This window comes from Macaca thibetana, chromosome 19 (genome assembly GCF_024542745.1).
Source record: "Macaca thibetana thibetana isolate TM-01 chromosome 19, ASM2454274v1, whole genome shotgun sequence".
Classification (NCBI taxonomy): Eukaryota; Metazoa; Chordata; class Mammalia; order Primates; family Cercopithecidae; genus Macaca; species Macaca thibetana.
Window position 1 is genome coordinate 42,305,851 of NC_065596.1, and position 26,394 is coordinate 42,332,244.

The following is a 26,394-nucleotide window of genomic DNA, read 5'->3' on the forward strand; positions in this document are numbered from 1 at the left end:
TCAGTAAAATTGAAGATTAGCATGCCTGGTGGTTTAGCAATTTCTGTCCTAGGTATAAAACCAAAAAAAAATGTGTTCATGTGCACTGAGGTGCTTCTGTGAGGGTTCCTAACAGCACTGTTCACAGTTGGCAAATACTGGAAGCAGTTCTGGTGCTTATCAACGTGAAAAGGACCAAACCTATCAAAGTAAAACGTCAGCCTCTCGCAACAGCGTGGCTGCATCTCACATATGTAGGATTCAGAGAAAGAAGCCAGATAACAAAAGAATACAAACTGCCTGGCTGGACGCAGTAGCTCACACCTGTAATCCCGGGACTCCGGGAGGCTGAGGCGGGAGGATCACTTGAGCCTAGGAGTTGCAGACCAGCCTGGGCAGCATAGTGGGACTCTGTCTCTACAAAAGATATACAGAATTATCCAGGCATGGTGGCACATGCCTATAGTCCCCGCTACTCAGGAAGCTGAGGCAGGGGGATCTTTTGCGCCCAGGAGGTCGAGGCTGCAGTGAACCGTGATTGTGCCACTCCATTCCGGCCTGGGCAACAGAGTGAGACCCTGTCTTCAAAAGAACAAAAGAATAAAAAAATACAAACTGCATGAAGTTCAAAAATAGAAATAAATGATAAATGATGGTGTTAAAAATCAGGATATAGTTACCTTTGGGGAAAAAGAAGGGGGTACAAAAGGGCTGTGGGTGCTGGAAATGCATTTCTTGATTTGGATAGTGATTACGCAGGTATTCACTTTGTGATAATTTATTTGGCCTCACACCTATGTTTCTTTGTGTTTTTTTTTTTTTGAGATAGAGTTTGGCTCTTGTTGCCAGGCTGGAGTGCAATGGTGTGATCTCAGCTCACTGCTATCTCCACCTCCTGGGTTCAAGCGATTCTCCTGCCTCAGCCTCCCAAGTAAATGGGATTACAGGCATGCGCCACCACACCCTGCTAATATTTGTGTATTTAGTGGAGACGGGGTTACACCACATTGGTCAGGCTGGTCTCAAACTCCTGACCTCAGGTGATCCGCCCGCCTTGGCCTCCCAAATGGGGCTTTCCTTTTATTAGAGAGAAATCTGCACCAGAAGTCCTCACCAAGCACAATTCCCCTCACGTCTTATTGCCTGGAATTGGTCACATGGTTGTCTATAGGAAAACCTAGGAAAGCAACATCTGGGGAATGGGAATGAGATGGCTGTGACTGGCTTTGTCCAAAGGTTTTCATCCCTGGCTGCCCATCAGAAGCACCTGAGATGGATTAAAAATATGCCATGTATACAAACATGCATGTCTGGCCCCATCCCAGACCATCCACATTAGAATCACTGGTGGCGTTTTTCTTCCTTTTTTATTTATTTCTTGAGACTGCGTCTTGCTCTGTCACCCAGACTGGAGTACAGTGGTGCAATCTTGGCTCCCTGCAACCTCTGCCTGCCGGGTTCAAGTGATTCTCCTGCCTCAGCCTCCCAAGTAGCTGGGATTACAGGCACGTGCCACCATGCCTGGCTAATTTTTGTATTTTTAGTAGAGATAGGGTTTCACCATGTTGGCCAGGGTGGTCTCAAACTCCTGACCTCAAGTGATCTGCCCACCTTGGCCTCCCAAAGTGCTGGGATTACAGGTGTGAGCCACTGCACCTGACCCTTTTTTTCTTTTCTTTTCTTTTTTTTTGAGACGGAGTCTCACTCTGTTGCTCAGGCGGGAGTGCAGTGGTGTGATCTCGGCTCACTGCAACCTCTGCCTCCCAGGTTCACGCCATTCTCCTGCCTCAGCCTTCTGAGTAGCTGGGACTACAGGCACCGGCCACCATGCCCGGCTAATTTTTTATATTTTTAGTAGAGACGGGGTTTCACCTTGTTAGCCAGGATGGTCTCGATCTCCTGACCTCATGATCTGCCCGCCTCAGCCTCCCAAAGTCCTGGGATTACAGGCGTGAGCCACTGCGCCCAGCCTTTTTTTTTTTTTTTTTTTAATTTGATGAAACTGGTCGGAAACCAGTGCCACAGTTCAAGATCCAAGGTGGTGCCAGTATTCAAGGCAGGCGGGTGTTTTACATAAGCATTTACAGGAATGTGTACATAATACAGTATTACTGTAATAAGGACAAGAGCCCACATCCTCTTGGTAGGACCTGTTTTCTTCATTATAATCCCTACTACCTTACGTAATACTTCTCTCCGATTCCAGTGTCAGCTCCACAAGGACAAGGGTCTTTTTTCATTGCACCTAGAATAGGACTCAGTGTCTCAGAGGAGGCACTCAGCCAATATATGTTGAACAGATGAAGTTAGTTTACATTATTGTCTCATTTAACCCTCCCAACACCCCTTCAAGGTTACAATACCATCCTGTACCCATTTCACAAAAGAGCAAGCTGAGGCTCAGAGATACGAAGTCACTTGGTCAAGACCACACAGCCAGGCGGCAACAGGTTCAAGTTCTGGCTCAGACCTAGGACTTTCTGACCTTAGAGCACAAACTTCCAATCATCACACATGTCTCTTTCAACACAAGATGTCTGTCGTATGCTGTCATCCCTTTCTAGGTCCCAAGAACCCCCTAACCTTCCCTTCTCTCCCTTGAGTAGCTCATCACCCTGCGGGGCTCCATCCTGGAAGATGCCACGCCCACAGCCACCAAGCATGGGACCGGGCGGGGCTTGCCCTTGAAGGATGCCCTGGAGTACGTCATCCCCGAGCTCAACATCCACTGCCTGCGGCTGGCCCTCAACACTCCCAAGGTGACGGAGCAACTGCTGAAGCTCGATGAGCAAGGGGTGAGTCAGGGGCTGGAGGTCAGGGCGCTGCAGGGGCAGTAGCTTGCAACCCCACTCCTGGTACCTTTTTCTATCTTGGTCACATCCTTTTTTCTTTGCAAGTAACAGAAACCTACTTAAGCTGGTTTCAGCAAAAGGAGGGATTCGAATCAAATTCTAGTGGTGCCAAGAGCAGGAATGTAACTGGGTCTCCTAAAGGAGGGAGATCGTCTGGGGGTGAGATCGCTGCTAGGTCCCCATGTGTGCTGCGTATATGTGTCTGTGGTGGGGGGTTAGCGTCTTTCCTCCCCGCTCCACACGCTGGCTCCCTCTGCTTCTCTCGCCTCTCCCACAGCTCCCAGTCTGTTAGAATTCCAGCCACAGGCAGACCCCAGCAAGCTGACCCTGGTCACAGGAGAGCCATCAATTGGGCTATGCGTAGGTCAGGTGGCTGACCGTGGCCCAGTCACCAGTGACCAGGGGAATCCGAGATACCTAAAGCAAACATGGTTGTTGGGAGCCCACTCCCTAAAAAAAGCTATTGACTATAAGCCTTGAGCCCTCCAGATTTTGCTTTTGCAGAATCTCAGCCCATCCCAGTCCACCTACTGTGGGAAGCATTCCACCTACTGTGGGAAGCCGGCCAAGGCAACAGTCTCTTTCATGCAAGCATGGCATCACCAGCCATCCTCCACCCGCCATAGCGAGAAGAGGCAGCCTGGACACCTCGCTGTGCTTCTGTGGGAGGGGAGAGAGGGAAAGGGACAACTGGGACATGCCGCCATGCCCCAACACTGTTTTCCTCCCTGTCTGGCTGTGGCTCTGGGTTCTCGAGTGGTCCCAGCAGCTCCCAGGGCTGAAGGCCTCAGACATACCCCTTGCTCCCTTCCCTCTGCCATCTCTGCCTGGCCTGCCTCCACAAAGCCACTCTTGCCTCTGCAGCTCTGCCGGAAGCACAAGGTGGGCATCCTCTATTGCAAGGCCGGCCAGAGCTCCGAGGAGGAGATGTACAACAACGAGGAGGCTGGCCCCGCCTTCGAGGAGTTCCTCTCCCTCATCGGTGAGAAGGTCTGCCTGAAGGGCTTCACCAAGTACGCTGCCCAGCTGGACGTCAAGAGTAAGTGGGGGGCCAGTTAGATCACAGTGAGCCACCACTGCACGCCCACTCAACGGGCAAAGCTTAAAAGGTCTGGGGATGCCAGGGTGGGGACGTGGAGCAGTGGAGCTGTGGAGCTCTCAGACTTGTAGGAGCACAAATAAGTGCAGCCATTTTCTTTTTTCTTTTTTCCTTTTTTTTTTTTTTGTTTTGTTGTTGTTGTTGTTGTTGTTGTTTTTGAGACAGAATCTCACTCTGTGGCCCAGGCTGGAGTGCAGAGGTGTAAGCTCATCTCACTGCAACCTCCACCTCTCAGGTTCAAACAATATTCTCCTGCCTCAGCCTCCCGAGTAGCTGTGACTACAGGTGTGCACCACCACACTTGGGTAATTTTTGTATTTTTAGTAGAGATGGGGTTTCACCATATTGGCCAGACTGGTCTCAAACTCCTGACCTCAAGTGGTCCACCCACCTCAGCCTCCCAAAGTGTTGGGATTATAGGCGTGAGCCACTGCACCTGGCCATGTGCAACCACTTTGGAAAACGGTATAGCACATTCAAATCCAGTTTGAAGAGACCCTGCTCTGTGACTCAGCTCTTGCACTCCTAGGTATGCACTCTGTCTAATGCACACGTGCACGGCAGGAGAGGACTGAATATCCCTAATCACCGGCACCTCGGTGCACCCAATGCACACTGGCAAGGTTGTGGTGTGTTCACCCAGCGGAGATGAACTGGCACCAAGGGCATCAGCGTGGAGGAGAGCTGCATGCTTCGTGCTGTGCAAAGACAGCAAACCTCAGAAGAGTGGGACCTGAATGATGCCTTTCACATAACTATATATATATATATATATATATATTTTTTTTTTTTTTTTTTTTTTTTTTTGGAGACAGAGTCTCCCTCTATTGCCCAGGCTGGAGTGCAGTGGCCCAATCTCAGCTCACTGCAACCTCTGCCTCCTGGGTTCAAGGGATTATTCTGCCTCAGCCTCCCGAGTAGCTGGGACTACAGGCGTGTGCCACCATGCCCAGCTAGTTTTTGTATTTTTAGTAGAGATGGGGTTTCACCATATTGGCCAGGCTGGTCTCAAACTGCTGATCTCGTGATCTGCCTGCCTCAGCCTCCCAAAGTGCTGGGATTACAGGTGTGAGCCACCGTGCGGGCCAATTATCCTTTTTTATGGAGACAAGGTCTTGCTATGTTACCCAGACTGGTCTCAAACACAAGGCCTCCAGGGATTCTTGGCCCCCCAAAGTGCTGGAACTACACATATGAGCCAAAACTAGCAAACAAAAAACTGGCAAAAACCAGCAGGCTCAGCAGGATGACTCACACCTGTAATCCCAACACTTTTGGAGGCCAAGGCAGGATGATTGCTTGAGGCCAGGTATTCAAGACCAGCCTGGGCAATAAAGCAAGACCCTGTCTCTGGAAAAAAAAAAAATCCACCAGCCATATATTGTTTGGGGGTATGCTCTTATATAGTGGAACTCTAAAGAAAAACAGAGTCAAGCATGGTGGCTCATGCCACCAGGTTTGGGAGGCTGAGGCGGGAGGATTGCTTGAACCTGGGAGTTTGAGACTGCAGCGAGCTAAAATCATGCCACTACACTCCACCCTGGGCAACAGAGCAAGACCCCATCTCAAAAATAAATAAATAGGCTGGACGTGGTGGCTCACGCCTATAATCCCAACACTTTGGGAGGCTGAGGCAGGCAGATCATGAGGTTAGGAGCTCGAGACCAGCCTGGCCAATATAGTGAAACCCTGTCTCTACTAAAAAACACAAAAATTAGCCGGGTATGGTGGTATGGTGGCGTGTGCCTGTAGTCCCAGCTCATCAGGAGGCTGAGGCAGGAGAATTACTTGAACCCAGAAGGTGGAGGTTGCAGTGAGCCGAGATTGCACCACTGCACTCTAGCCTGGGTGACAGAGCGACACTGTCTCAAAAAAATAAATAATTAGGCCGGGCACAGTGGCTCACAGCTATCATCCCAGCACTTTGGGAAGCCAAGGCAGGTGGATCACGAGGTCAAGAGTTCGAGACCAGCCTGGCCAACATGGTGAAACCCCATCTCTACTAAAAATACAAAAAATTAGCCGGGTGTGGTGACACGTATCTGTAATCCCAGCTACTTGGGAAGCTGAGGCAGGAGAATCGCTTGAACTTTGGAGGCAGAGGTTGCAGTGAGCTGAGATCACACCACTGTACTCCAGCCTGGGCAACAAGAGCAAAACTTTATCTCAAAAAAAAAAAAAAAAAAAAAGAAAGAAAAAATATATTTGTATATGATGTATAGGATCAAAATGTTTCATGAGCAGTAGTTAGGTGGGTGGATGGGTGATGTTCACAGGTGTCACAGCTCCCTGGGGAATGGACTGCCACTGTCCTTGGGGGTGAGTTTTCATCGGCTGGGAGTGAGAAGGCCCCGAGATGGCTCAGTCAATTGCTCTGCCCCACACCTCACCAAGACTCGGTTTGCTCTTCTAGAAAACGGAAGCCCAGATCAGGAGACAAATCTTAGAGAAGTGAAGTGTTAGGCCGGTGCCTGAGGCCATCACCACCTTCCCCTCCTCCCCTGCTAAAGGAGGCTGTAGGAGGAACGAGCATGATATTATGCCATTTGCTAGTTTCGTGATCTTGGACAGGTGGCTTTGCCTCTCTTGACCTCAGTTTCCTCATCTGTAGAGTGAAGGTAATAATTGCACTTAACCTTGGAAGCACAGTTGCACGGTGAGGGTTCCGTGGGACAGCATTGCCCCAAACATCCTGAGCCCTCCCTCTGTGCCAGGTGCTTCCCAGAGCTCTGCCAGTGTGGGTGTCCCCCTAGGCGGGCAGGGAGGCAGCAGGCCTCACTGGGCTCGCCTGGCGTGGAGGAAGCTGGCAGGTGTGAGTGTTAGTATTGTTTGTTTTTTTTTTTTGGTTTTTTTGTTTTTCATTTTTTTGAGACAGAGTCTTGCTCTGTCACCCAGGCTGGAGTGCAGTGGAGCGATCTTGGCTCACTGCAACCTCCACCTCCTGGATTCAAGCGATTCTTCCACCTTAGCCTCCTGAGTAGCTGGGATTACAGGCGCATGTCACCAAACCCAGCTAATTTTGTATTTTTAGTGGAGATGGGATTTCACCATGTTGGCCAGGCTGGTCTTGAACTTCTGACCTCAGGTGATCCACCCACATCAGCCTCCCAAGGTGCTGGGATTACAGGTGTGAGCCACCATGCCTGGCCAGGAAGTGCGTTCTCGGAGAGGACCCCGGGAAGCGTAGTGCTCCTAGAAGTAGTCTCCCCAAATTACAGGCAGGGATGGTCCTGGCTTGAGCAGACACCTTGAGGTTACCTGGCTCCCGACCTGGCTCTGGCACTGGCAGCTGTGGCCTCAGTGTCCCCACCGGACACTGAGGCAGCATTGAATATTGTTAAGAACAGATCTGGAGGCCGGGCACAGTGGCTTACGCCTGTAATCCCAGCGCTTTGGGAGGCTGAGGCAGGTGGATCACCTGAGGTCAGGGGTTCGACCAGCCTGGCCAACGTGGTGAAACCCTGTCTCTACTAAAAATACTAAAATTATCCAAGCATGGTGGCAGGCGCCTGTAATCCCAGCTACTCGGGAGGTTGAAGCAGGAGAATTGCTTGAACCCAGGAGGCAGAGGTTGCAGTGAGCCCACATTGCCCCATTGCTCTCCAGCCTGGGTGACAGAGCAAAACTCTGTCTCAAAAACAAACAAATAACAACAACAACAACAAAAACAGATCTGGAGTCCGACAGCCTGAGTTCTGATCCAGACTCACCACTTAGTGCAGCGTGACCTTGGGAAGGCACTCCCTCTCCATGCCTCCGTTTCCCCCTCTGAAACATGGGCTCAATAAGTAGGTTTGCCTCTTCCTGGTCATAACCCTCCCTTCCTATTAGAGAGAACCCATATCCTGATTCTTAGTGATAATCATTTCTTTGCTTTTCTTCATAATTTTGCTACTTACGTACGCATCCCTGACTGGTATACTCTGACCTGCTTTTGCACGTCACATGAATGGGATCATGCCGTGTGTGCTGCTTTGTGTCAGCATCTTTCACTCAACATTCAGAGGATTCCCCCAAGCCACAGCCGTGGCTCGTTCCTTTTCCTGGCTGTATATTTTTCCACAGTGTGAATTGACCAGTGTGTTCACACATTCTTGTGACTGACACGTGAAGCTTCTTATACCCATATCCCAGGACACGTGGGCATGATTTCTTTGGGCTGTGGTCCGAGGAGAGGAAGTGCTAGGTTTTCAATGAAGCCCATCTTCAGGCTTAAGAGAGATTGCTAAAAAGTTTTCCGAAGTGCTCGGACCGCGTTACACACCTAACCAGCCACCTCGAGGGTTCCGTTTGCTCCACATCCTCACCAACCTTTGGTGCTGTCAGACTTTTTAATTTTTACCAGTCTGGTGGGTGCATAGCAATGAGGTTTCCTTTTTATCTAAATGTATTTAATTTTTTTGGTTTTTTTTTTGAGACACAGTCACCCTGTCGCCCAGGCTAGAGTGCAGTGGAGTGATCTTGACTCCCTGCAAGCTGCAGCTCCCGGGTTCAAGCGATTCTTCTGCTTCAGCCTCCTGAGTAGCTGGGACTACAGGTGCCCAACACCACGCCTGGCTAATTTTTGTATTTTTAGTAGAGACGGGGTTTCACCACGTTGGCCAGGCTGGTCTCAAACTCCTGACCTAGATGATCCACCCTCCTCAGCCTCCCAAAGTGCTGGGATTATAGGCATGAGCCACCGCGACTGGCCAATGTATTTAATTTTTAAGAGTGGATTGAAGTGAAAGCACCAAGTTAAAAACCAGCACAGATGGTACGTGGGATATGGCAAAAACCCAGAGGTTTTGGAAACATGGTCCTAACTGGCATTTCTGTTTCAGCCGACTCCACGGGAACCCACTCCCTCTACACGACGTACCAGGACTACGAGATCATGTTCCACGTCTCCACCCTGCTCCCTTACACCCCCAACAACAGGCAGCAGGTCAGTGATTTTCAGCAGAGGCACGGCTGCTGGATGTTGACTGCCCACCCACCAGCATTGGCCCTCTCAGTACCGTCATGTGGATCATATGGAGGCCCTTGGCCTTGGAGGCCATCTTTACCGTAGTCATTTTCCCTGGGGGTTAGAGACCAGGCCAGGTGTGGTTCGAGATGTCACTTTGGCCCCAGTCTTTCCTGCTGCTCTTTGGGCACCCTGCTTGGCCCCAGCTACCCCGACTCCCCTCCAGGGCCTCTTGAGTCATCACTGGTCTTAAGAAGAAGAGTGAATCAGTCAACATTATTTTGACTGCAAGTAACAGAAACACCAAACTGGCTTAACTAGAAAGAGATTTACTCGGTTATATAACTCTTAAGATTCTGGAGAGGGCTGGCCTCAGGTCTGGTTGGATCCAGGGACTCCAACAATATTAGGAATCCTCCCCATTTCGCACCTCCGCTTTTCTTTGCAGCAGCTTTATTCACAGGTGCAGGGCAGAGACACCTCCTTGTAGCCACAGGCTCACATCCTACCAGCTTAGCCACCCCAGCAGGAAGAGTGCTGTTCTTTCCAGTTGTCCCGAAGTGTTTCAGAACTGTCTCATTGGACCATTCACATGCCAGTCTCGGGGCCTGGGGTGGGGGTGGAAGGGGCAGACTGGCTAAGCCCGAGGCTCATGCCCACCCCAGAGAGGGTGAGTGGCGCCAGCTCAACTTGAAACATGGACGGAGGTTGGGATGGTGCTTTCCCAAACTAGGTGGGTGTGGCTGCCAGGAGGAGGCAGGGATACTCGGTGGGCAGCACCACCAAACACCCATTGCCAGGAGGCTGCAGCTGTGACCCCGCTCTTCTCCTGGACTCAGCTTGCAGGCTGGGCCCACAGAGCAGTTCTTCCAGTTCCTAATGAACGGAAGCCCCAGAGTGTTGACAGTTTAGGAAGTAAGTGTACATGTTTTCCCATTTGGCACAAGTGACATTGTAGGCCAAAAATGGTCAAATATTGATTTCCTAAGGTTCATCTAAAAACATGCTATTAATAGCTTTGGTCTTAGGCCAGGCTTGGTGGTTCATGCCTGTGATCCCAGCACTTTGGGAGGCCGAGGCCGGCAGATCACCTGAAGTCGGGAGTTTGAAACCAGCCTGTCTAATATGGTGAAACCCCGTCTTTACTAAAAATACAAAAATTAGCTGGATGTGGTGGCGTGTGCCTATAGTCCCAGCTGAGGCACAAGAATTGCTTGAACCCAGGAGGCAGTGGTTACAGTGAGCTGAGATCGTGCCACTGCACTCCAGCCTGGGCAACACAGCAAGACTCTGTCTCAAAAAAAAAAAAAAAAAAAAAAAAAAGGCTGTTATCTCAGAATTAGACCTGAATTTGAGTTCTTTCTTTGCTACTTCCTAGCTGTGCGATCTCGAGTAAGTGATTTCACCTCTCTGGGCCTTGAGTCCCTCCTGTGTAAAATGGTTAGAATGGTAGTGCCCCTGTCTCAGGGTCATTGAGAAAGGTCCATACACTCCTGCGGCAACTGGAGCGTGACAGGGCCCGACACGCAGGAGGGGTGCAGGGAGCAGTAGCTGTTCCTGAGTAAGTGGGAGGCGTGCTGGAGAAAAGCTTGAGTCGTAAAGAAATGGGTTAGAATCCAGGCTCTTTCCCTCCGTCACTACATGACTTAGGGAAAATTACTTAACCTCTGTAAGCCTAAGTTTTCTCATCTGTAAAGCGGGGCAAAGTGAGTTAACACTTCTCGGGGTTGTTAGGAGATTCATTGAGAAGATAAATTGAAGAGACGGCTGTACAGTGTTTAGTACAGGACCAGCCATAGTCAATAGCTACTTTAGCAACTTGATTTAATGCCACTTAAAACACACATAAAGAACTAACGATTCAACAGTAGGAGTTGAGCTGCAAAGCGTGTCTGGAGTTCATGCTGTGAGCCACGTCACTTAGAGCTCCATGGGACTCTCGTCCGTGGATCTCCTGCATTGGCAGATTCCTTAACAGTTATGTGAATACTAGAACTGTGTAAATAAGAACGGTATAATAGGCTGGGCGCGGTGGCTCACACCTGTAATCCCAGCACTTTCGGAGGCCGAGGCAGGGAGATCACCTGAGGTCAGGAGTTCGAGACCATCCTGACCAACATGGAGAAACCCTGTCTCTACTAAAAATACAAAATTAACTGGGCGTGGTGGCACATGCCTGTAATCCCAGCTACTCAGGAGGCTGAGGCAGGAGAATCACTTGAACCCAGGAGGCGGAGGTTGCAGTGAGCTGAGATAGCACCATTGCACTCCAGCCTGGGCAACAAGAGCGAAACTCCGTCTCAAAAAAAAAAAAAGAAAAATAACAATATAATATCAGCAAATAAGCCAAACACAGTGAATACAGCGTCACCTGTGAAGATAACAGAGTCTTCCTCGGAGACTGACCAGCAGGGGAGAAAAGGTGTATTAGTCCGTTTTCACACTGCTAATGAAGATTTACCCAAAACTGGGTAGTTTATAAAGAAAAAGAGGTTTAATGGACTCACAGCTCCACATGGCTGGGGAGTCCTCACAGTCATGGCAGAAGGCAAAGAAGGACCAAAATCATGTCTTCCATGGTGGCAGGCAAGAGAGCTTGTGCAGCGGAACTACCATTTTATAAAACCATCAGATCTCGTGAGACTTGTTTACTACCACGAGAACAGCACGGAAAAGACCCACCCCCGTGATTCAATTACCTCCCACCGGGTCCCTCCCACAACGCATGGGAATTATGGGAGCTACAATTCAAGATGAACTGTAGGGTGGGGACACAGCCAAATTGTATCAGAGGGTGAGGGTCCCATAGGGCACTCGGAAGCCACAGCCGTCTTGACCTCAGTCAGGGTCCAGGGAAGGGGTGGCGCCATAACTGGCCCTGCCAGTGACCTGGGATCTGACTCTGCCATTGTCCCTGAGTGTGGCTTTGAGCAAGTTGAAGGGCACCAGCCTGTGCTCTCTGGATCATATTTATTGAGCACCTCCTGTATGCCAGGCACTGTGCTGGGTACTGAGGGTACAGCGGTGGGCATTGAACAAAATCCCTGTTCTCATGGAACTGCCACTTCAGTGGGAAGAGACAGGAAACAAAAGGAAGAGGGGAAAACTGTCTGTGCTGAGTGTCAATAAGTGTTAAGTAATGGGGACAGGAAAGCAAAGATCAGGGAGTGTTGTGGTGGGATGGATGTTGGATAACGTAGTCAGCAAAGGCCTCCCTGGGAGGGAGGTTTCTGCAAGACCAGAGGAGGTGAGGAAGGAAGCCACGTGGGGACTCAGGAAGAATGTTCCTAGCAGAGGGAACAGAGGTGCAGAGGCCTCAAAGAAGTGTTTCTGGCATGGTTGAGGAGCAGCAGGAGGTGGGTATGGCTGCAGCAGAGTGAGCAGGGGCCATGGGGAATGTCAGAGAGGTGACGGGGGCCTGCCGGGCCATGGGGAATGTCAGAGAGGTGACGGGGGCCTGCTGGGCCATGGCAAGATGTTTGTCCTTTATCCTGAATGAGAGGGAACCACAGGAAGCTCGTTTCTTGGGCTGTGTGTGAGCAGGGAGCGGGAATGGGGGTGGGTAAGGAGCTGTGGCAATGGTCCAGGCAGGACCCCTCAGGCCAACCTGTGACACGTTCCTGTCCCCCTCTGTTGCCCTTTCCCAGCTGCTACGGAAGAGGCACATAGGGAACGACATCGTGACGATCATCTTCCAGGAGCCTGGCGCGCTACCGTTCACCCCCAAGAACATCCGCTCCCACTTCCAGCACGTCTTCATCATTGTCCGAGTCCACAATCCCTGCACTGATAACGTCTGCTACAGGTATGCCCCGCCACACCCGGTCCCCAGCAGTGCACGGAGAGAGGGGCAGGCAGCTGGCCCGAGTGGGTCCCAGTACAGGGCCCCCCACCACCTCACATGTTGTGCTTCAGGAGGAGAGCGCAGCGCACACTCCCCACACCATCTCAGAGAGTGGTTTTCTGCCAGAAAGGGGCGTGGCTCCCCGGTTTTGCTAAGGAAACCATCAGAGATTTGTATTTGCTTGTAATCTTTTGTTTCGAGTGACGGAAGACCCATCTCAATGTGGCTGGAGACAAAAAGACAGTTGTGTATATAAGCTCTCAAAAATGGCACGGTTAGGCCTGGCTGGATCTGCCCCCCTCTCCTGGGGGTCACCTTTCCAGCAGCTCTGAGGTGAACATCCTGCCAGCCACAAATCCCCCAAAATGAGAGCTTTTCTTTCCCAGGAGTTGCATCAGAAGCCCCTGAACTGGGGCTCACTGGCCCAGTTGGAGTTGTGTGCCTGTCCTAGAGCCAGAATCACCAGCCAGGCCTGGGCACCGGGCTTCAAGGACCGAGAGGCACGAGTGATGGCCCAGAGGAAAGTCGGGGGGAAGCAGGGCCTGCCTGTGGAGGTGGGCCCTGCTTTGGAGGTAGAATTGAGGTTTTTGTTGTTTAGGGTTGTTTTTTTTTTTTTTTTTTAAAGACAGGGTCTTACTCTGTTGCCCAGGCTGGAATGTAGTGGTGCAATCATAGGTCACTGCAGCCTTGACCCCCTGGGCTCAAACGATCCTCCTGCCTCAGCCTCCTGAGTAGCTGGAGCTACAGGTGCACACCCCCATGCCTAGCTAATTAAAAAAAAAAATTAGTAGAGATGGGGTCTCTCTGTTTTACCCAGGCTGATCTTGAACTCATGGCCTCAAGCGATCTTCCAGCCTCAGCCTCCCAAAGTGATGGAATTGTAAGTGTGAGCCACCGCACACAGCTGAGATCTTTTCCTACCTGTACATGAAGTGCTTTTTGTTCTTTCTGACGCTCCATATTCCACTGTATGGATGCGGGGTCATCTCCTGTCCTCTACTGATGGGTATTAGGGTTGTTGCTTGATGCAATGAACAGTCTTATTTATAGTCTGATTGTGCCTGAGTCCAAGCATACAGCTGTAAAAGAAATTCTAGAAATGGAGGTGCTGGAGCAGAGTACGTATATATATGCACTGATAGTCGCTGCGGAATTACCACGGGTCTACCAGCTGTCTCCCTCGGCTGGGCGAGGGAAGGGAGGGGCATCCCAGCCTGCAGCACTGGCTGTCAAGCACTGCTGTGCTGCACGTGTTGCCCACTGGCTACTGGGAGCCAGCACACTGCGTGGCAGGGCCTCCTTCCAGGCATGTCCCGGGACCTAAGGCCCCCTCTCCCCCTGCCCGTCGGTTCCTGGAACATGCCGCAGCAGCTAGAGTGCCTGCGCCTCAGGCCCTTTGTGGGGCTGAGGACTAATCTTAGATGAGATGGGAGATATTTACACACATGCACATGCATGCATGCACAGGCAGATGCACACACACACGCACACATGCATGCACACATCCATGCACACGCACACATGCACGCACATGCATGCACTCGTACAGGCACACATAAATACATGCACACACATACGTGCACACACATACATGCACTCACACGGCACACATAAACACATGCACCTATGCACACACATACGCATGCACACACATACATGCACACACATGCACACGCACACATACACATGCACACACTGGAAAAGGAGGCAGCCTTCTTAGGATGCTTCACAGGTGAGGGGTTGAGCTGGTCGGGGGGGTGACTTTCTCTTCTTCGTCCCCACTCTGACCTTCCCTCTCCTACTGGGGTCATCACATCAGCCTGCAGCCAACCTCCCACCCTTCCAGGCCTGCCTCTGCATGGTCTCCAGAGTGATTTCTTCTCTCTGACACACAAACCTGTCTTGTTTTTTATAATTTAATTTAAAGTATTTTTATTATGCAATATTTTAAACATGCAGAAAATCATTTAACAGACACCCATGTGCCCACCGCCAGCTTTAACAGATGTTAACATTTTGCTTTGTTTGCCTCAGCTCTCCCTCTTTCCTTCACTTTTAAAGAAAGAAAATGTTAGAGATACAACCGAAGCGACTCCTCAGCCATCACCCTGCCTTCCCATCCCTCCTTCCCCACAGGCCGCTGCTCTCTGGACAGACCTGACCCTGCCTCTCGCCTGTGGAGGGAGCCTGACCACAGCTCCCCAGCTTACCTTCTCCTGAAACCCCCAACTCCTGGCCCCCAACTCAGTGAATTTCTGATTGTCCTTCAAGACTGAACTCAGGGCTAGGTGCGGTGGCTCACACCTGTAATCCCAACAGTTTGGGAGGCTGAGGCAGGCAGATCACCTGAGGTCAGGAGTTGGAGACCAACCTGGCCAACATGGTGAAACCCCATCTCCACTAAAAATACAAAAATTAGCCAGGTGTTGTGGCAGGTGCCTGTAATCACAGCTGCTCCTCTGAAGGTTGAGAGAGGAGAATCGCTTGAACCCAGGAGGCAGAGGTTGCAGTGAGCCAAGACTGCACCACTGCACTCCAGCCTGGGCGACAGAGCAAGACTCCATCTCAAAAAAAAAAAAAAAAAAAAAAAAAAAAAACACTGAACTCAGATGAGCCTCTGACATCCTCCAGTGGTTCCTTACCTGCTCCAAGTGCCATTGCCCAACATGTTTCTGTCATAGCACACATCACACCATAAAAATGATATGATGGGCCGGACATGGTGACTCATGCCTGTAATCCCAGCACTTTGGGAGGCTGAGGCAGGAGGATCACTTGAGCCTAGGAGTTCAAGATCAGCCTGGACAACATAGGGAGACCCTGTCTCTATAAAAACAAATTACAAATTAGCCAGGAATGCTGGCATGCACCTGTAATCCCAGCTGAGGTGGGAGGATCACTTGAGCCCAGGAGGTCAAGGCTAGAGTGAGCCCCACTGCACTCCAGCCTGTGTGACAGAGCAAGACTCTGTCTCAAAAAAAAAATTACATGGCTCTTGCCTCCTTTGACAGTAACCCCATCCCATGTCATGTTTAGCTTCCTGTATCTGTCACAGCACAGAGCTGGGCACATAGTGGACCCTAAAGCCATCTTTGCTTGCTGGAAAGACGCCTGGCCCCAGTGTTGTAGGCACTGAAAAAATAACGGTTGAATGAATAATTCTGAGTGTTGTAGCAACACTTATTGCCCTCCAGTGTTTAGGTGGCCACCAGGTCACCTCGTCTCCTGGTTGTGTCGTGAGTTGTCATCCTTTCTGTTTCAAGTGTGCCATTTCCGAATGACCACCCGCATCATCCCTGCAGCCTGTGAACTCTCAAAACCCAGTCGCTCCCACTGGGAAGTAAAGGACCAGCTGTTCTGATGGCTCAAAAACCTTCAGCCGTTTGCAATTTTATGATTCGTAAAATCATGAATCAGGAATATAGGAAAAGCCAAAATCTGTCACTGTAAGCAGCTAAGTGCTAAATTAAGAAGTTGCAAAGCTCAGCCAGGCGCGATGGCTCACGCCTGTAATCCCAGCACTTTGGGAGGCCGAGGTAGGTGGATCACCTGAGGTCAGGAGTTCGAGACCAGCTTGACCAACATGGAGAAGTCCCATCTCTACTAAAAAAAGTACAAAATTAGCCAGTCATGGTGGCAAGTGCCTGTAATCCCAGCTACTCTGGAGGCTGAGGCAGGAGAATCACTTGAACCCAGGAGGTAGAGGTTGCGGTGAGCTGAGATCACGCCATTGCACTCTGGCCTGAGAGACAAGAGTGAAACTGTTTCACACACACACACAAAAAAGAAGAAGTTGCAGAGCTCTTCATCTCTGTAAGGTGCAATCTGACTGCCCCATTCAGTAGAGAGAGGGACAGGGGAGGTCATCTCATCCATCCCCCTGCCTGGGGTAAGGCCATGCCTACAAGATTTCCCACAGAAGAAAATTTGCCTGGTGTGTGTGGCATTCTTTGAAGCATGTCCGCTCTGGAAAATGCGTTTTTCTGTTAAAGCTATGCCCACCATACCTTGGTAGAAACGTGTTTCATCTGTCCACTTTTAAACCATTACTTTAGTCAGCATGGAGCACCTGTGCTGGGGAATCCACTCAGCCCAGAGCAGCACCCAGCCACGTGGCACTCCTGGGGCATGAAGGGTCACTAGACAGTCAAGGCCAGAGATGGAGAGTGAGGAGTCTGGCCTGATCGGCTGGGGTCCCGCAGTAGCTCCCTCTCTGGTCTCCTGCACATGCCCCATCCTCCCGTCCATTCTTCATGAGACAGCCACAGTGTTCTCCGCAGATTGCCAATCTGTTGTCCCTCTGCCAGCGTCTGCCTCCATTGGGAACCCAGCGAGAAGCAGATCTCCCTCAAGGATTTAACCAAAGGGAGTTGATGCCACTAACAGAGGTGTGGGGAGCTTGCAGGAACTGTGTGGGAAGATGCTGCATGCAGGGACTAGCCAGGGCAGGAGCCTTATACCCACCCCCAAAGCTTGATGGGCTCAGAGGGAGACGGGAGAAGTTTCTGAAAGCTGATGAGAGCTGTGGCCCTGGGAGAGGGGCAGCCCAACAGGAGCAGTAGCTGTAAGGGACCAAAGATGACAGCCATTGACGCTATCATCACAGTCCCTCAGGGAGGAAGACAAAGAAATACTCCAGCCTTGGCCGGGCGCGGTGGCTCATGCTCGTAATCCCAGCACTTTGGGAGGCCAAGGTGGGCAGATCACAAGGTCAGGAGATCGAGACCATCCTGGCTAACACGGTGAAACCCCGTCTCTACCGAAAATACAAAAAAATTAGCCGGGCGTGGTGGCGGGCGCCTGTAGTCCCAGCTACTCGGAGGCTGAGGCAGGAGAATGGCGTGAACCTGGGAGGCGGAGCTTGCAGTGAGCGGAGATGGCGCCACTGCACTCCAGCCTGGGCGACAGAGCGAGATTCCGTCTCAAAAAAAAAAAAAAAAAAAAAAAAAAAAAACTCCAGCCTCTCTCCTCCTGTCTTCCCATCCCCTGCCAGTGCTTCCCATTGGCCAAACTCACAGGGCACAGGAACCCAGGTGACACAGCTGGAGAGATCGTCCTTCCTGAGCACAGAGCAGGGCAGGGAATGGCAGACTGAATCAGAGGAGGCAGACGGAATCGTTTCACCACCAGATCGGATCATTAAATGGTTGCCTGCTCTCATGATAAGGATTGGAAGTGCTAACCCACCAGGGCCCCGTGTGGCCTGGCCTCTGGTGACCTCACGGCCTCCTGCTCCTTGCCTTCTGGGCTCTGCCCACCCTGGCCTTCCCTAGTTGGCCGCTACCTGTGCTGCACCCCCTGGCTGCAGCACTCTCCCCCAGCTCTTCCTCTGGTTCCACTCAGCCCTTAGTTCCCAGCTTCATCGTCACGTCCTCAGAGAGGCCCTCCCAGATTCTCCCTGTCCAAATCAGGTCTTTCTCTAGTTTTGTCATAACCCGCCCTGTTCCCTTTCCTTGTCTTTATGAGTTTATCTCAGTGTGTTGATTTAGTATGTCCCTCCTCCTGGGCTAGAAGCTCTGGGAAGGCAGGGACCACGTTATCCCCAATGCCCAAGAGCATGGAGTCCAGGACGTGCTTGTCAAACAAATGGATGAGTGTCGCACTGTTACCTTTGTCAAGAGTTGGGGGTAAGGGGAGGGAATCAACAAAACCTGGGCAAACGTGTCATTGGGTTGGAGTTTCATGGAGTATTTTTAATCCATAATCTCTATTTTTTAAAATTATCCTACAGTTGGAAGAGAAACAGTAGGAATTCTGTCTTGACACTGTACTGACAAATAGAGGTTTTAATCAAGGATGAAAATACCATGCATTTTTAGGAAAACATAGTTAACTTATTGTATCACCTTGTGCCATTAAGAAATATAAACAGACCGGGCACGGTGGCTCACACCTGCAATCCCAGCACTTTGGAAGTCCAAGGCAAGCAGATCATGAGGCCAGGAGTTCAAGACCAGCCTGACCAACATGGTGAAACCCCATTTCTAGAAGAATTAAAAAAAAAGAAAGAATCAAAAAAAAAGAAAAAGAAACCTCGTCTCTACTAAAAATACAAAAATTAGCCGGGTGTGGTGGTGCATGCCTGTAATCCCAGCTACTCAGGAGGCTGAGACAGGAGAATCGCTTAAACTTGGGAGGCTTGAACCCAGGAGGCGGAGGTTGCAGTGAGCTGAGATCACACCACTGCACTCTAGCCCGGGCAACAGAGCGGCAAGACTCTGTCTCAAAAGAAAGAGAGAAAGAGAGAAAAGAGCAGGCTGGGTGCATTGGCTCACACCTGTAATCCCAGCACTTTGGGAGGCCAAGGCAGGCAGATCACTTGAGGCCAGGAATTCAAGAGCAACCTGGCCAACATGGTAAAACCCCATCTCTACCAAAAATACAAAAATTAAAAAAAAAAAAAAAAAAAAATTAGCTAGGCATGGTGGTGCACGCCTGTAATCTCAGTTACCCTGGAGACTGAGGCGGGAGAATTGACTGAACCTGGGAGGTGGAGGTTGCAGTGAGCTGCGATCTTGCCACTGCACTCCAGCCTGGGTGACAGAGCAAGGCTCCATCTCAAAAAATAATAATGAAAGAAACATGAAGAACATAACTCACCTGCCCTCAGTGAATATTCTGGCAGGTGCCTTGGCCTTTTTGTGCACTTTTAGCAATAATCTGCCCAAAGGCCACCGAGCCTCTATTTAATTTGGTCATCAGAGCATCACATCCAAGATATTCATCAAATCTCCAAATGTGACTCATCAACAGATCTTCTCCCTGTCCGGGCTCAGGGCTCCTTCCGCCCAGAAGCCTCAATGGGTAGAGAGCCTGGTTACCTCTCCTGCTTCTGCACCTTGTACTTCTCCTCCTCCCAACCCTGCTCACTGCCAGGTTCTGACCCATCCAGGGTTGGAGTACAGGGAGGAAAAGGGAGGCAAGGAAGTGCCATGTGGATTGCGGCTGGAGCTGGCTGGCTGCTTGCCGGGCTTTTCCAGGGCTTCCTACACAGGCAGGAGACAGATCCCAGTCCCCTCGCTGCTGTAAGGATCACCTTGGGGCTGGGCGCGGTGGCTCATGCCTGTAATCCCAGCACTTTGGGAGGCCAGGGCAGGTAGATCATTTGAGGTCAGTAGTTCAAGACCAGCCTGACCAACATGGTGAAACCCTGTCTCTACTAAAAATACAAAATTAGCCGGGCGTGGTAGCAGGTGCATGTAATCCCAGCTACTTGGGAGGAAGAGGCAGGAGAATTGCTTGACCCAGGGAGGAGGAGGTTGCGATGAGCCAAGATTGCGCCATTGTGTTCCAGCCTGAGCTACAGAGTGATACTCCATCTCAGAAAAAAAAAAAAGCCTTACCTAGGGGACCCCTCCTGCTGGGGGTTGGGTAGGGAGAGAATGGGGCTCACCCCCCAGCTTTCTCCACAAATTCCTTTTCTCTCTCCATAGTTTACATAGTGGGAAATGAGGTATAAGAGTTTGGGGGAATGGAGTTTTCAGATCATTTTCTCTTTTTTTTTCTTTTTGACACAGTGTCTCTCTCTGTCGCCCAGTCTAGAGTGCAGTGGCTCATTCTTGGCTCACTGCAACCTCCGCCTCCTAGATTCAAGTGATTCTCCTGCCTCAGCCTCCCGAGTGTCTAGGACTATAGGCATGTGCCACCACACCAGGCCTAATTTTCTCTTTACGTTCTCCTGAGTTGCTATCCTATTTCTATCATGATAGTGCCTCCATCAAATCCCAAACAGGAAGAGTTCCATTCTAACTTCCTATTACAATGAACTTCCTTTATTATTTTTTTCTTCTTCTTTAAACCTCAGCATCTACTACAGGAATGCAATGAATTTTCAAAATAACCTTTGTTGAGAAGACTTACAAGGTATACTTGTGTCACACAAGTGTTCAAAAGAACTAAACCTCGTAAACATTCTACATCAGTCAGCTATTTGTGCAGTAAAGCTGCACAAACCACCCCAGAGCTCAGTGACAAACATTAATGTTTCTTTCTGGTTCACACATCTGCGTGTCTGCTGGAGTTTGGCTGGACTTGGTTCCAGGTCTGCTCCAGAGGTCCCTCATCTTCTGGGACCAGTAGACTACTTGGGGTCTGTTCACCCACAGGGATGGCAGGTGCTTAGCAGTGAGTCCCCCCTACCCGAACACACACACACACACACACACACACACACACACTCTTCAAGCCTTTAACTTGGAAGCCGTTGGCCAGATCAAGTCACATGACCAAGATCCGTGGGGTGTGCCTGCCTCTGAAGGTGGAGAGGAGGGGGTGTATTTTTTTTTTTTAATATCTTCCCCAATTTAAATATTTTTAAATCTTTTAATTTAAAAGTAAACTTTAGGCTGGGCGCAGTGGCTCACGCCTGTAATCCTAGCACTTTGGGAGGCCAAGGCAGGCAGATCACCTGAGGTCGGGAGTTGGAGACCAGCCTAGGAGAAACCCCGTTTCTACTAAAAATACAAAATTAGCCGGGCGTGGTGGTGGGCACCTGTAGTCCCAGCTACTTGGGAGGCTGAGGCAGGAGAATCGCTTGAACCCAGGAGGCAGAGGTTGCCATGAGCCGAGATCGCGCCACTGCACTGAGGGAGTGGATTTTTGCCAAACTATAATCTGATCTGCCACACAGTCTTAAGTGTATTTAAAACAAGAATAACTGGACAGTCCTTGGAGAGTTACCCTTTGATGTCAGAGGATGTTCAGACATCTGCTTTATAGAAAATGTGTATGTGCCCTAACACTTTTTTGGTTTTTTGTTTATTGTTTTTTGTTTCTTGTTTTTTTTTGAGACATAGTCTCGCTCTGTACCCCAGGCTAGAGTGCAGTGGTGCCATCTCGACTCACTGCAACCTCCGCCTCCCGGGTTCACGCCATTCTCCTGTCTCAGCCTCCCGAGTAGCTAGGACTACAGGCGCCCACAACCACGCCCAGCCAGTTTTTTTTGTATTTTTAGTAGAGACAGGGTTTCACCATATTGGTCAGGCTGGTCTCGAACTCCTGACCTCAGGTGATCTGCCCGCCTCAGCCTCACAAAGTGCTGGGATTACAGGTATGAGCCACTGCACCCAGCTGACTTTATATTAGATTCCGAATCTGGTTAGCCAGCAACTTACTAATTAGACGTGGGCTTTCATTCTTCAGAAGGAAACCATTTGGCTGGGTGTGGTGGCTCACACCTGTAATCCCAACACTTTGGGAAGCCCAGGAGGTAGGATGACTTGAGCCCAGGAGTTTGAGACCAGCCTGGGCAACATAGTGAGACCTCCTCTCTACAAAAAATAGACAAGATTGCCTGGGCATGGTGGTGTGAGCCTGTAGTCCCAGCTACTTGGGAGGCTGAGGCAGGAGGATTGCTTGCGGACAGGAGGTCAAAGCTGCAGTGCGCTATGATTGCACCATTGCACTCCAGCCTGGGTGACAGAGTGAGACCTGTCTCGATAAAACAAAACAAACAAAAAAACCCTATTCCTATTTTTTGATCGAATATTTTCTTTCTAAAGTGTCTTCGTGCCTTTCTTCCCACCATCTAAATAATCTCTCCCTCCACAGTATGGCTGTGACCCGATCCAAAGACGCTCCTCCTTTCGGCCCCCCCATCCCCAGTGGAACCACATTCCGCAAATCCGACGTCTTCAGAGACTTCTTGCTGGCCAAGGCGATTAACGCTGAGAATGCCGCGCACAAGTCCGACAAGTTCCACACCATGGCCACCAGGACCCGCCAGGAGTATCTCAAGGACCTGGCCGAAAACTGTGTCTCCAACACCCCCATCGACTCCACCGGCAAATTCAACCTCATCTCCCTGACCTCCAAGAAGAAGGAAAAGACAAAAGCACGGGCCGGCGCTGAGCAGCACAGCGCAGGGGCCATCGCCTGGAGGGTGGCGGCCCAGGACTACGCCCAGGGGGTGGAAATCGACTGCATTTTGGGAATTTCCAATGAGTTTGTGGTGCTCCTGGACCTACGCACCAAGGAGGTGGTGTTCAACTGCTACTGCGGGGATGTCATTGGCTGGACTCCAGACTCCTCCACACTCAAAATATTCTATGGACGAGGGGACCACATCTTCCTACAGGCGACAGAGGGCTCTGTGGAGGACATAAGGGAGATCGTGCAGAGACTGAAGGTAAGGGCAAGAGCCCGGCAACAGGGCGGCGGTTCGTATGGTTTCGGCCTCAGGAACCACTGAAATATCTCCCTAGCCCAGTCAGTTAGGCTAAGACATGCACTGGCCCCAAGAGAATCACAGTTGTCACTGGCACACTAGACATCTTGTGGGTTCTGCAGCTAGGTTCTTCCTCTGGAAGATTTTGTGCCAGAGATCTAAGGATCTTCATGCTGTTACCTTGGAAAGACAAGAGATACTTATTAACCTTGGACATTGATGGAAAGTACAAGTTTAAGCTTAGGTTAAAAATGTAGGCCAGGCCGGGCACAGTGGCTCACGCCTGTAATCCCAGCACTTTGGGAAGCCAAGGTGGGCAGATCACGAGGTCAGGAGATCGAGACCATCCTGGCTAACACGGTGAAACCCCACCTCTACTAAAAATACAAAAATATTAGCCAGGTGTGGTGGCGGTCGCCTATAGTTCCAGCTACTTGGGAGGCTGAGGCAGGAGAATGGCGTGAACCCGGGAGGTGGAGCTTGCAGTGAGCAGAGATCGTGCCACTGCACTCCAGCCTGGGCGACTGAGCCAGACTCCATCTCAAAAAAAAAAAAAAAAAAAAAAGTGGACCAGGCGCCTTGGCTCATGCCTGTAATCCCAGCACTTTAGGAGGCTGAGGTGGTGGATCGCTTGAGCCCAGGAATTCCCAGACCAACCTGGGTAATCATAGTGAGACCCTGTCTACAAAAAAAAAAAAAAAAAACAAGAAAATTAGCGAAGCATGATGGTGGTGCATGCCTGTGGTCCCAGCTACTCAACAGGCTGAGGTGGGAGGATTGTTTGAGCCCAAGAGGTTGAGGCCACAGTGAGCTGAGATCACGCCACTGCACTTCAGCCTGGGCAACAGAATGAGACCATGTCTCAAAAGAAAAAAAAAAAAGTTTAAGAGTACTTTCTATAATAATTAAAATAAAATGAAAAATGTTCAAACCATTAAAGGATAGGGCAGAGGGGAGAGGAGGAAAAAATACAAGAAAGCACAAAGGAACATAAAATGATATGGCAGGAATGAGTTCCATGTTAGCAATCACAGTAAATGTGAATGGTTTAACTTGCCCTATTAAAAGACAAAGACTCACAGTCTAGGTAGAAATCTTCCCCTAAACCCCTCGTGGACAAAGCAGACAAACCAAGAGTGGCAGATTGGTGACAGCTGAGTTGCTGTCTGCCTGAAGCATTGTGCTGAGAAGTACTCAGGCACCATCTAAGCTCCACGAGAAAGAAGACTGTGGTCAGTGATTGCCTCTGCAGTGGGTTTGGCAGAACGGTGTGGCATGCATGCTAAATAAAGATAGCATATAACACGGCAGTTCAGAGCACAAGATCTAGAGTCAGAAGGCCTGTCTTCAAGTCCCAGCACTGCCACTTACCAGCTGCATGACCTTAAGCCAAGTTATTTAGCTTCTTTGTGATTCAGGTTCTTCAACTGAAAAGCAGGAACAAGAATCATTCTGCATTGCTGGGTGCAGTGGCTCATTCTTATAATCCCAACACTTTGGGAGGCCAAAGAGAAAGGATTGCTTGTGCCCAGGAGTTTGAGACCAGCCTGGGCAATATAGTGAGACCCTGTTTCTAAAAAAAAATTTTTAATAAATTAGCCAAGGCAGGCGGATCACAGGGTCAGGAGATCAAGACCATCCTGGCTAATAAGGTGAAACCCCATCTCTACTAAAAATACAAAAAATTAGCCGTGCATGGTGGCGAGTGCCTGTAGTCCCAGCTACTCGGGAGGCTGAGGCAGGAGAATGGCGTGAACCCAGAAGGCGGAGCTTGCAGTGAGCTGAGATTGTGCCACTGCACTCCAGCCTGGGTGACAGTGCGAGACTCTTTCTCAAAAAATAAAACTAAAAAATAAATTAGCTGGGCATGGTGATGCACGCTTGTGGCCTCAACTATTCAGGAGGCTGAATGGGATGATCACTTGAGCCCAGGAGTTTGAGGCTGCAGCGAGCTATGATCACACCCCTGCACTCCAACCTCGGCAACAGAGAAAGACCCCAGCTCAAAAAAAAAAAAAAAAATGAAAAAGTGACTAGGCGCGGTGGCTCACACCTGTAATCCCAGCACTTAGGGAGGCCGAGGTGGATGGATTATTTCAGGTCAGGAGTTCGAGACCAGCCTGGCCAACATGGTAAAACCCCATCTCTACTAAAAATACAAAAATTAACCAGGCGTGGTGGCACACACCTGTAATCCCAGCCACTTGGGAGGCTAAGGGAGGAGAAATGCTTGAACCCGAGAGGCAGAGGTTGCAGTAAGCCGAGAGTAAGCCACTGTACTCCAACCTGGGTGACAGAGCAAGACTCTGTCTCAAAACAAACAAACAAAAGCAAACTCCAGTGTTTCTCCCCACCCCTCTCAGAGGTTTCCTGACTTCGTAAAACAGAAGTCCTCTACTCAAATAAGGTTTTAGGGAAAAAAGGTCAAGTCCATCCCTCCGTTTGCGGATGTCAGAGCCTTGGCATCAGCCTGGGCTCCACTCTCTCTCATGCCCACATTCGTCAGCTCCACTTCCGCAGGCAGACGCCAACCGCCTCTCCCACAGCCCCCACCCTGGCGCCAGCCAACCTGGTCTCTCCTGGACACTTTAGGTAGTGTCCTTTCTGGTCCTTCTTGCCCCTGCCCTTGCTTCTCTGTGGCCTGTTCTCGACATGGTAGTGAGAGCAATCTGATCACATCACTGGTAGTGAGAGCAATCTGATCACATCACCTCTCTGCTCTAAACCCTCAGGTCACTGTAGGTTAAAGCCTCAGTCCTTATCGAAGCCCATGAGGCCGGGTGTGACCTGACTCCCTGTCGACTTCTCTGACCTCACATCCCTGTTGCTGTCTCTGCTCCAGCCATGCAGACCTCTGGGATTTCATGTGCATGCTAGGACGGTGTCCAGCCTCAGGGCCTTTGTACTGCCTGTGCCTCTTGCTGGAACACTGCTCTGATCACCACATGGCTCGCTCCCTTTCCTCCTACAGGCCTTTGGTCACATGTTGCCTTGTCAGTGAGGCCTTGTTATCTAAGATTGCACACCCCCTCCCCTGGCTTGCAGCACATTCTCCCGCTTTGCCTGCTTAACCACCGTCTGCCATGCACTGTGCGTTACGTGTTCACTGCCATGTCCTCAGCACCTAGGCCAGCATCTGGTGCACAGTAGCCGCTGAGTGAGCAGGAACCGAGTGTAGGCACGAATGCATTGTACGCTGCAACAGCCATAATAGCGAGCTTCAAGTAGGCGCCAGCCGTGCGTCAGACCCTGCTCAGCACCTTGGGTGGTTTTGCGTCTCTTGCTCGCAAAAGCCTGATGAGGTAGATACCATTCTCCTCCTCACTTTGCAGATGAGGAAACAGGCCCAGAGATACCTTGACTTGCCCAGAGCCCAAAGAGCCTGGGTTTTTGGATTTTTCATTTTGTTTTGTTTTTTGAGATGGAGTCTTGCTCTGTCCCCCAGGCTGGACTGCAGCAGTGCGATCTCAGCTCACTGCAACGTCCACCTCCCGGGTTCAAGCAATT

The 26,394-nt window shown here is 50.4% G+C and overlaps 3 protein-coding genes across 6 annotated transcripts in view; 2 read left to right on the plus strand and 1 right to left on the minus strand.

Annotated features, from left to right (window-relative positions):
• ZNF607 (zinc finger protein 607) overlaps positions 1-17,858 on the minus strand; it is a 405,121-nt gene extending 387,263 nt beyond the window's left edge. The window contains exon 1 of the mRNA XM_050768940.1: positions 17,847-17,858. The gene's annotated coding sequence lies outside the window, so the exon portion shown is untranslated. The remainder of the gene's footprint in view (positions 1-17,846) is intronic.
• Positions 1-26,394, plus strand: part of SIPA1L3 (signal induced proliferation associated 1 like 3) — a 308,993-nt gene that overhangs the window by 195,096 nt on the left and 87,503 nt on the right. For all 4 annotated transcript variants that reach the window (XM_050768874.1, XM_050768873.1, XM_050768876.1 and 1 more), the window contains exons 5-9: positions 2,586-2,774; positions 3,696-3,870; positions 8,754-8,857; positions 12,526-12,683; positions 22,272-22,848. In XM_050768874.1, coding sequence (XP_050624831.1) covers positions 2,586-2,774; positions 3,696-3,870; positions 8,754-8,857; positions 12,526-12,683; positions 22,272-22,848 — 1,203 coding nt within the window. The remainder of the gene's footprint in view (positions 1-2,585; positions 2,775-3,695; positions 3,871-8,753; positions 8,858-12,525; positions 12,684-22,271; positions 22,849-26,394) is intronic.
• The window catches only part of SPINT2 (serine peptidase inhibitor, Kunitz type 2), a 230,800-nt gene that overhangs the window by 25,635 nt on the left and 178,771 nt on the right, over positions 1-26,394 (plus strand). The window lies entirely within an intron of this gene.